Source organism: Phoca vitulina, unplaced genomic scaffold (assembly GCF_004348235.1).
Source record: "Phoca vitulina isolate PV1807 unplaced genomic scaffold, GSC_HSeal_1.0 scaffold1, whole genome shotgun sequence".
Taxonomy (NCBI): Eukaryota; Metazoa; Chordata; class Mammalia; order Carnivora; family Phocidae; genus Phoca; species Phoca vitulina.
The window spans coordinates 44891466-44902028 of record NW_022589704.1 but is presented as its reverse complement, the minus strand read 5'-3'; the positions used below and the strand labels follow the sequence as shown (position 1 = coordinate 44902028).

The window sequence follows — 10563 nt, the reverse complement described above, 5'->3', positions numbered from 1 at the left end:
AAATGTCTTCAGGTACATAAACATTCAAATGGAAGATGTAGAGCTCAAATAATAACCAATTTGGGAAAAAACAATGTTGTGAAATAAATATTGAAAATAAAACTCTGAAATCATTTAGGCTAAATTCATATGTGATATACTTTGAAGCATACATTTTATTATCACAGTTTATTCAACCATGAAAAATCAGTTGCTTTTCTCTTTTTATCAATAATACTACCCTGAGATTTTTAAGGGCATAGACAGTGATAATTAGTGTCGTGTTGCCTTTGTGGGTGATGTTGAAAATTGATTTTCGTTTCTGAGCCATTATATACACAATGGAATGTACTTGTTGTTTTATCCTTTAAACAAATGACAAAAAATAACACTTTAATTTTCACCATTGGAAGTAAAATGGATCTAATATGTTCAAAGGAATTTCACAAAACAAAAACCATTGACATGACAAAAGCGTGCATTTAATTTGATGTTTTGCAAAGATACATGACTAAAGTTGTGTGCATGGCTTGGCCTTTGGGATGGTCCCAGCTGTTTATTTTTAAAGAAAAAATAAAAATGGAGCCAACAAATGCAATTAAGGGGGAAAAAAACCTTGAGACACAAGGGGACCTACATGTTCTGGTCTAAGAAACATGCAAGTATCACAAAACATTCCAGATACAGTATGACAGATGAACAATGAAAAGGCACTGGAACAATGCTCCTTCTTTCAGAAATGGGAAGTCTAACAATTATTTTTTCACAAATGGTATTGATGAAACCATCTTTATTTTTAAAGAATTTTATAGAAGGAATTTTAGCACCATCATTAGAGGAAAAATAATAATACGTTTTAGCCCTGCCTATCTCCAGTCTTGGAATAATAACAGAAGCATAGCACCTTTTAGTATCTAAAATATAAACAAGAATAGTAAGTCCATCCCAGCTTCTAGAGATGAGGTAGCTCATGCTAAGAAATGTTGGGTCACTTTTCCTACAAGAGTTCAAAGGCCAAATGTTCTAATTCCAATCATCACATTTGATTAGAGTCAGCTCCACAACTTGAGTTTCTAAATCTTTTTCTTCATTATAGGCTTCAGGATGATGAGATTGTACATGTGGAAGACTCTCGACTTTGGGTCCTGGACATATGTTTATAAAGTTGTACATGTAAATTATTTTGCATTCAATGTCTTCTTAAACAAGAAAGTGCAAATGTATTCAATGGTATACTCATGTAACTTCTATCTACATTGATAGAGTCAAGAGGGAAAGATACCTTTAAATTTGAATGACAAAAAAGTCTGAACTGACCACACTTTACAAAAATTTAAGGTCACTTTGTTTTCCAGAAATCCCACTGAATATATATTACTTAAAAATTCCATTTGAGACACTGAGAAACTGATTTTTTTTCCCAAAGTTCTCTTTAAAGAGTTTTTATGGTAGTTAAACAATATCAAGACATGCATGTGGGTTTCAATCACAAGGATAAACATTTTGATTTCATTTTTAATTGATAATCTGGGAATGAGAGGTCACAGAAGGGCACTACTTTCTATTTTTCAAACTACAGCCAAGTGAAATAAACATGTATTGTGGTTTTACATACCCCACTCTTTAAGCTACCTGCCAGGAAGAAGAATTTTCTCATAAATACTAAGCAACTTTGTCATTACATTGAAATAAATTGAGGAAAACGGAGATTCATTTATTCAATCAGTTTACTTTTTTAAAAGGTGGTCATTGTCATTGGTCATCTTAAACCTAAACTGCTGTATTGAAAAATATTTTAAATCAATTAAAACTTGAGGATTGTAAGTAAAATAAATATTCTGAAGGAAAGGAGGCCAGGCACTTAAGACCATATATACAATGCTGATGCAGGATCAGCCATTATTTCAAGAGTCTCAGGATCAGCTTCAAACAGTCAAAATTCTTGTGAATGGGGTGGTCATTGATGGCGGGGGTGGTGCTCATTGTCAACGTATCTTGGCTTGCTTTACACAAAACAAACTGGCCCAATTTCGATGCCAAATTCTTGGTCTGTGCTGCCAACATCCACAGGGGCAAGATCTATGATGGGTAAGCGTGCCACGTTCTGCGTTCTATATTCAAAGATGGTCTTGCCCACATTTCCATTTCGTTTCTGGAATTAAATGATGCAACGGGTTAATGGTATAGACAAGTTATTCCAAAGATGTTAGATATAAATTTCCAAGCCAAATTTTATAATGTGAAAGCAATGATTTTTAGAGCACTACTTAAGATTTAGAGCACTGCTAACATGAAGTTAGGTCCTGGCATGGCTGCAGGCATTGCCTTCATGTTTAAATTGAGGAAATGCCTTTTGTTCTTTTACGGCTTCCAAAATGGTCACTAACATAAATTATGAAAGCCTTTTTGCTTTTCACAAATGAAACTATAATTCATCAATAAATATTTTCCCTTTTATATCTATATATGCAAGTGAGGAGACATACAAATCAGTGAAAAAGGTAAGGGGTATCTCAGAATGAATATATGTTTTAGAATCGAGGAATTTTAGGTCTGGAACTGAGATTAAATAAAGTGACTTGCAGAAGAACCACCGAAGAGTTTACAGAAGAGCTGGGTTAAATCCCAAGGACCCAGTCCTTTGTTAGTTATTTTGTATTAAAACTTCTACTGTGCTTCATGGACTAACACACATTCATGTTTACCCTAAAGAACAAGTATAAACAAAGTGAGAGTAAGATTGCCCCCACTTCTGCCACGACAGTATTTTTATCAAAAATAAATTTCTTCTTCAACCAGATCAATATAGGTCAAAAGTACTTACAGAGCAAGTATCATGAAGAACGATATATCTGAATCTAACATTTCCCTCTGCTTTGATTTCCAAGTCATTTGACCCTTTGAGAACCACAGCTTTCTTGAGGTTCTTGGCTTGATCATCCATGTATCCTACACTGTTTTTACAGATGTAAGTAATGTTCTGGGAGGCTTCTTTTGATAGAAGGCGCAAGAAGGTCATTTGAGTAATGGCTGCATTAGGTGACTGATGATCTCCATAAACAAACTACAGAAACAAAGAGTCTTTGTTATATGAAACACTGAAGGGTTTCATAGTGCCCTCTGTGTGTGTGTGTCTGTTTTGATTTCAGACATCAGTTTTGAGAAATATTACTTTTATTCTTTCATATAACAACATACTTTACCTATATATAAAAATATTTTGAAAATTCTATGAATATTCTCAAGTAAGGACCTCTGTCCTTACTATCCCAAACAAAAGGTAATGAAACCAATGATAATTATAACTCATCAGAGGAAATTTAAGTATTTTTGAAATCTGCTTCTCTATTTGTTTAAAAAGTCTTGGATATTGCTTTTTAGAAGTTATACTTAAGCACTGACTTAATCGTGTATCAAAAATAACTCCCTGCTTTTATTGCTAATTATAATAAGAACTGGGACTCAATTACTGGCTTAAAATCTTTTAAAACCCACTGTTACATACTTAGAGGAAATACGAATTACAAACTTTCCATTAGCTAACAAAAACAGATAATCAAAAATATTTTCCTATAGGTTCTTTTCTACTTATCTTCTATTTCGAATTTTATTTTCAATGCTCCTATTTAAGCCTCTTACATATTATATTAATTAAGTTATATTTCAACTGGGTATATTTAAATTTTAAAATTTCCTACTCATTAAACAAGGGTAGAGTCTAGTATATCCTATACACATCCATAATGTCTCATTATGTTTGCTATGAACACGTGTTCTGAGGAAAGATCAGAAGCAGAGGTGAGAGGAAAATTGCAGAGTTAGGCTGCCATAAGGAGATCCAGAATGAAATATTCATATTACAATAGGAAGTGGCAAGGCTGGTTGAGAATCAAAATACAGGACCATGAAAGAAACATAAAGGAGAATGGACTTAAAAATATTAAAAGAATTCATATGCAGTTGACCCTTGAAGAACATGGGTTTGAACTGCCTGGGTCCACTTATACACAGAATTTTTCAGTATATACAGTATACGGTACTACAAATGTATTTTCTCCTCCTCATGATTTTCTTAATGCATTTTCTTTTCTCTAGCTTACTTTATTGTAAGAATATAGTATGTAATATATACACCATACAAAATATGCATTAATCATCTGTTTATGTTATGGATAAGGCTTGTAGCCAACAGTAGACTATTAGTAAACTTTGAGGGCAGTCAAAAGCTGTATGAGGATTTCTGACTGCATAGATTTTTGACTGATTTTTCTCCCTAACCCCTGTGTTCAAGGACCAACTGTAATTATACAAATGCCTTAAGTTTAAATAATACAACAAAGTTTACATAGTGATCTAATTATTAAAAATACTATTATGGTAATTATCTAATATTTATTTGTAGCTTACCAGGTACTAAATAATATATTAAGCTTATTATAGTCACACAGAGACTGTGAGATAAATATTATCACTTTCACTTTATTTTTAAAATTTTTTTAAAAATTTATTTATTTGTGAGAGAGAGAGCATGCATGAGCGGAGGGAGGGGCAGAGGGAGAAGGAGAGAGAGAGAGATCCTCAAGCAGACCCCCCCTCCCCCGCTGAGCATGGAACCCAACACAGGGCTCGATCCAGGACCCTGAGATCATGACCTGAGCCAAAACCAAGAGTCAGAGGCTCTACCGACCGAGCCACCCAGGCACCCCATCACTTTCACTTTAAAATGGCAAAACTGAGGCTCCAAAAGGTTCAGTGACTTCCTGAGGTCACAAAGTCAGCAAGAGATCCAGGTGCTAGTCACCAAGTTCTCCTGATGCTAAATATAATCTATGTCTTTCAACTGTGGCAAGATCCTTTTAAGTATACTCCACAGTCAGTGTCACATGCATTAAAAGTACTAAGAGTAAAAACAATTACTTCTCCACATTCCATCAATGGGAAAATTATCATTCAAAATTTATGTTAATATAATTCATAGTAAAATTTATTTATGTAATAATAAACCTGGTCAAAAATAATAGCATAGTCCTAAATAAATAATAAAATACAATAAATAATGAAAAGCAAAGAATATAATTTTTAGAAAGTATATAAAATTACCTGAGATCCTCTATTCATATCAAGACCATACCAAACAGGCTTATGGTCAGAAGACTTGCTGGCCCACCAGGTCTTACGTGGTACGCTGGATGGGTTTGCTGAAATACATGTTTCTCCTGTGTCCATGTTGCAGTAAACTTTGATTGCATCTTCAACAGATCCCTGGTTAGGATCAATCCAGTACTCACCTATTTTCCAAAATAAAAGTACGTGCTAAATAAAGAGAATTTCAAACATGATTATGAGTCTCTGAAAGAATTAACAGAGGGTTTGAAGATATGAACTCACTGATGAAGGACTCTTTTAAGAGAGAGTATCTCTGTTCAGGAAATACTCTGCAGCTAGGAAAAAGTAACTGTTACACATCTGAGCGCTTTCTACTGCCAGGCACTGTTTTTTTTGTTTTGTTTTGTTTTGTTTGTTTGTTTTTAAAGATTTTATTTATTTATTTGACAGACAGAGACACAGCAAGAGAGGGAACACAAGCAGGGGGAGTGGGAAAGGGAGAAGCAGGCTTCCCGCCGAGCAGGGAGCCTGATGCAGGGCTCGATCCCAAGACCCTGGGATCATGACCTGAGCCAAAGGCAGACGCTTAACGACTGAGCCACCCAGGCGTCCTGCCAGGCACTGTTCTAAGGCACTTTGCCACATCATGTGCTGAAGGCTCAAAACAGACATGGGAAGGAAATATCATTATACCCATCTTATAGATTAGAAAACTATACCAAAAAGAGACAATCCACAATAATTACATGGTTTTGCCAAAATGGATGTGTTCTCATTAAATTTAGAAAGCTGATATTTTAAAGCAAAATATAATTGGAATCTAATAATCTATGAATAAAGTAAGTATATGAGTTGAACTACAATTAGAATGCTATAAATTATCTCTGGAACTACATGAAATGGGATCATTAATAGAGTATGCCCTCTTTTATAATACTTATCATCTCATCCTATAATTTTTCACGTCATTGACTGTCCCCACCACTAAAGCATAAATTCTATGACAGGCTTGCCATTTTACTTCTTGTGTCTGTCACTTAAGTAGAGACTCAGTAAAATATTTAGGGATGCAGTTGAGAACACAATCAGAAACAATGGACCTTGCTCAAATGGGGAGGTGTCTACCCACCGCTCTGCTTTGCAGAATGGCAAAGTTTTAAGTCATCACACGTCCGTGCTGGATGCTTTTTAGAGCCATCAGGACTGCGCATGGTTTCAATCTGACTACTGAGTGCCTTCAGGGTAGCATGAACCCCTGGGTCAGTTTTGTTTTTGTCATCCGGAGCCGCCTGATCTTCGGTAAACTCTGGAAGTGGATCCGGCATGCTGTCATCGTAGTGACCCATGATATCTCCAAGAGCAGCTGTAAGGTGGCCCGGAGGACCAGGGGGACCAGGTGGACCAGGCTCACCAGGAGGACCCTAATTTTTAAAAAATCAGAAATGCAGTTAATATATATTTTTTGTTTTTGCTTTTCAACTGGACACAAAGGCATTGATGAGACTTGTATGTGGGGAGTTAGTGCGATATCCCAGTTTGATGGTACCAACAGATCTGTGATCTCATGATTTTTTTTTCTTAAGATTTATTTATTTATTTATTAGAGATAGAGCGTGAACACAGGTGAATATGAGCAGGGGAGAGGGGCCTCTAGAGGGAGAGGGAGAAGCAGACTCCCCACTGAGCGGTGAGCCCTAATGGGGCTTGATCCCAGAACCCTGAGATCATGACCTGAGCCGAAGTCAGAAGCTTAACCCACTGAGCCACCCAGGCGCCGCTGACCTCATGACTTTTTAAAACTAGATGGCTCTGGGCCTGCTCCTGTAACTTTTCAAGCATGAGAAGTGATGCATAACTTTTATCAGGCGACAGATCTGCAAGCCAGCATCTGAGACCAATAAAAATCAAAGCATAAAATATTTGCTCCGACGTTTACCTTGCAGATGCAATATATTTTATGTTAAGAATGTGTAGGTATGTACATTCATTTCCAAACTGGGGCAAGGCAAACTAAAATATTTCAAAAAGACTTACGGACAGAAGCTGGAGGAGGAGATGCAGAGGAGTTGTGGGTGCTAGTTCTTTAAGACCTCACATCTATATCAAGGAAATACCCGCAAGAAACACCCTGAAAGAATTTTCCCCTACTTCCAAATACAGAGGAAAGTATAGGAAGTCTTTTTATGTGCATTAATTAATGTGTAGATCAAATTTCTCTGTACTAAACAAAATTGAATAAAGTTCTCTTTAGCCTTTTTATTAACAAAAATAAACAGCTCTCTTACTTTTCTTGCCATACAAGAACTATTGGAGTAATAGGGACATAAGCACAGAAAGTGCTTAGCAGTGGATCCTCTCTATCAATCGCTTCCCAGGGAAGAGCTCAGCAACTTGAGGGGATCGGGGGACAGCCTGCAGGGGTGTGTGGTCCACCTTTCATGTGGGGAGCACAGTGCTGGCTGTCAGAGGGCTGGAGTTCCATACTAGCCGCACCGTGTTAGGTGGCTCTGAGCAAGTCGCTTCACACTGCCAACCTGGCCTCACCCTCAACAGACTGGTAAATCCGTTGGGTTTTTTCCCTTTAAGGTCATATTGTGATTCTATGCATTCCTTTATGCTAATCGGGGGGAAGAGATTTTTTTTTCTATTAAGGACCACCGAACCACAGAATAAGGTCAATCAAGAGCCACATAAGTCAGAGGTATTCCAATTCTGCAGCTGTTTTCCATTCCCAGAGAAATAGATAGGAAATATTCCTCTTGACCATGGGAAAAATAAGGCTGTTCCATCCATAGAATAAATAACAAATATTTGATTTAGTGGTAATATCAGTAAAGGGAAGAGACAGAATAAAAAGGGAAAGGTAAATAAGACCAAAGAGGAAGAAATAGCACAGAGGGATGTGTAAACTCACATACATACACGCACACGTGTGCATGGCAGAAATGGGAGCATGTTTCCCAAATTCCTGATGTTTCCCAAGTTGATACTATTGGAATGTTTTATAAGAAGTTTTAATTTAAATCCTTTCTGAATGGCATTTTCCATAGAGAAAAACTTTAATTTCGTACTTTTCCCTTTCCAGCCTTTTCCTGAATGACTGTACTCATCAATCTCACGTTTAGTATATTGCCATTTAAAGCAAAGCGGCATTTTCGTAACTTTAATTATAAATACAATCATAACCTGCTATTTTCTCTCATTGGTGTCACACGAAGTCCAGGCTTCCGTAGCTTGGACTCTAATTTAATATGCTCTGAATAATCTGTATTAAAATACTTGAAATAGTTACTCATATGGACAAGTTCTTGTATGACTTCTAGGTTTGTTTCCAGAGTCCTTTCGATCTCTTGTCCACCATGCTGCACAGATGTTCCTTGGGTAGAGTCCAAGCTTTGGGAACCAATAGCATTTCTTGCATGCAAACCCCTGTGATTACCTCAGGTCCTGCTTCTCCAACACTGCCCCGCACACCAGGGGGCCCGATAGGCCCAAGTGGTCCAGGGTTTCCTTCTTTACCCGAGGGACCGACTGGACCTGGAGGACCCTGCCAGAAAAAAGGACTGTATTTTAGATTCTATGAAGAGAACTTTTTACAATGACTGTCTAATCAAAGAACTGTTTTCCTTACAGAGCAATCACAATGGTTTCTCATTCATTGTCCGCTGACTAATCAATGGAGTTCTTGCTCCTTAATGTTCACTGTTTGATCACACTTGGATTCTCCATCATCCATACATGGTAAAAGACCAGCATCAGTCAAAAACTTTACTGGACTGATCATCCACTTTTATGGGAAGAAGGCTGTTTCATCAAATCTTATGTATTATAAAGTTAATTAGAAATTTAATTAATTAGGACTAAGAAAATGGCAGAGGTATGAGTGATTAATATAAGTTAAACTTCTGTGCTTATTCCCCAGGATCTCATCACATCCCAGTTATATTAATACTACTCTCCTCAATGTTATGTATGATTTGTTTACACTGTATTTAGACATAGCAGAAATTCTTCCCATGATTGTCCTAGGTAATTATGTGTGTCAATTGTCTTAGGACATTAATGGCCTATTGGAGGCAGCACTGATACCAATGTAGAATTTTGAAAAGCTTCAAATATTGGTTTCATTTTATGATTTGCTTCTGAATTAGCCTTATGCAAACTACTTCTGAAAAAGTATCTCAATTACTTAAAGGAAAAAAAAAACATATCCAGCTTCAAAATCTGTTTCTACCTCATAGTAAGTCCTATTGTATCTTCTTAAAGGGTTCAGTGAAATTTCAATGAACACAAACTAACAAAATGAAGTAACAGATCAGTATATACAGGGTAGGTAAAAGGTTTTAATGTGGGCCCATGAAGCAATGTTTCAGAATATTTCTACTTAAAGGTAATTGCTGAATGGTTTGTCTCATACATTTGCTGTCAGCTTCAGAAAACCTGGGCTGACTCCAGCTTCAATGCCATAAAAATGATACTCAAGCCCTAGCACTGTGTCACCAAAAGCATTGTGGTTATTTACATCTGCAACTTAGTAGGTTTTGTTACTTACTCTTGGGCCAAATGGTCCAGGAATTCCAGCACTGCCTTGTTCACCATTTGGACCCTAAGTAGGAAAAAAGTAAAAAATGTCGCCAAAATATTTACACCTACATTTTGCCATTCTCAGCTTTTAAAAATGATTAAAAATGTGCTGTCATTGACTTTAGCAGGATAAACTAATTTCTTGAAGTTATCAATCTCTATGATGTCTACATGAGTTGACTAATACTAAACTGTAGAGTAATGGTACATATGTCCTTTTGCTTTATTTCTTCCTACAAAATTACAGCTGATATATGGCAAATTACAATGAGTAACTGGGTAATTAAATATTCAAGATATGCTTTCAAATGAAAATAAGATATAAAAAGTCCAACCATTTTATGGACAAATAAATATTCCTGTCAAGATACCTGGGTATTTTCACATGGAAGGCAAATAATACTTAAAGGAATAACTTACAGGAGGTCCAGGAAGACCTTGAAGACCAGTGAAGCCCCTGTGACCCTTTTGACCTCGGTCACCTCGGTCTCCGTGATCACCTTTGTCACCTCGAGGTCCTTGGGGTCCCTAGAAATAGGGTCATGACATGGTATTGCTTGGTGAGATTATAATTTACTGCAATGTTAATTTTTATAGTTGTATTTACTGCACTTTTGAATACTGTACAGCAGCCCCCCTATCCACGGGGGATATGTTCCGTGACCCACAGTGGTTGACCGAACACTATATACACTATGATTTTTCCTATACATACATACCTATGATAAAGTTAAATTTATAAATTAGGCACAAATTAGACTAACAGTAATGAATAACAAAAAGAACAATTACAACAATATACTATGATAAAAGTTATGTGAATTTGCTCTCTCTCTCAAAATATCTTATTGTATTACATTCACCGTTTTTCTTCTTGTGATGATGTGAGATAAC

The 10563-nt window shown here is 36.5% G+C and overlaps 1 protein-coding gene across 2 annotated transcripts in view; it reads right to left on the bottom strand.

Annotated features, from left to right (window-relative positions):
* Positions 1–268: 268 nt before the first annotated feature.
* The window catches only part of COL5A2 (collagen type V alpha 2 chain), a 381179-nt gene continuing 370884 nt past the window's right edge, over positions 269–10563 (bottom strand). For both annotated transcript variants that reach the window (XM_032406281.1, XM_032406275.1), the window contains 7 exons: positions 10090–10197; positions 9638–9691; positions 8525–8632; positions 6215–6506; positions 5080–5267; positions 2804–3043; positions 269–2131 (listed from right to left, as the gene is read on the bottom strand). In XM_032406281.1, coding sequence (XP_032262172.1) covers positions 1985–2131; positions 2804–3043; positions 5080–5267; positions 6215–6506; positions 8525–8632; positions 9638–9691; positions 10090–10197 — 1137 coding nt within the window. In that variant the 3' untranslated portion in view covers positions 269–1984. The remainder of the gene's footprint in view (positions 2132–2803; positions 3044–5079; positions 5268–6214; positions 6507–8524; positions 8633–9637; positions 9692–10089; positions 10198–10563) is intronic.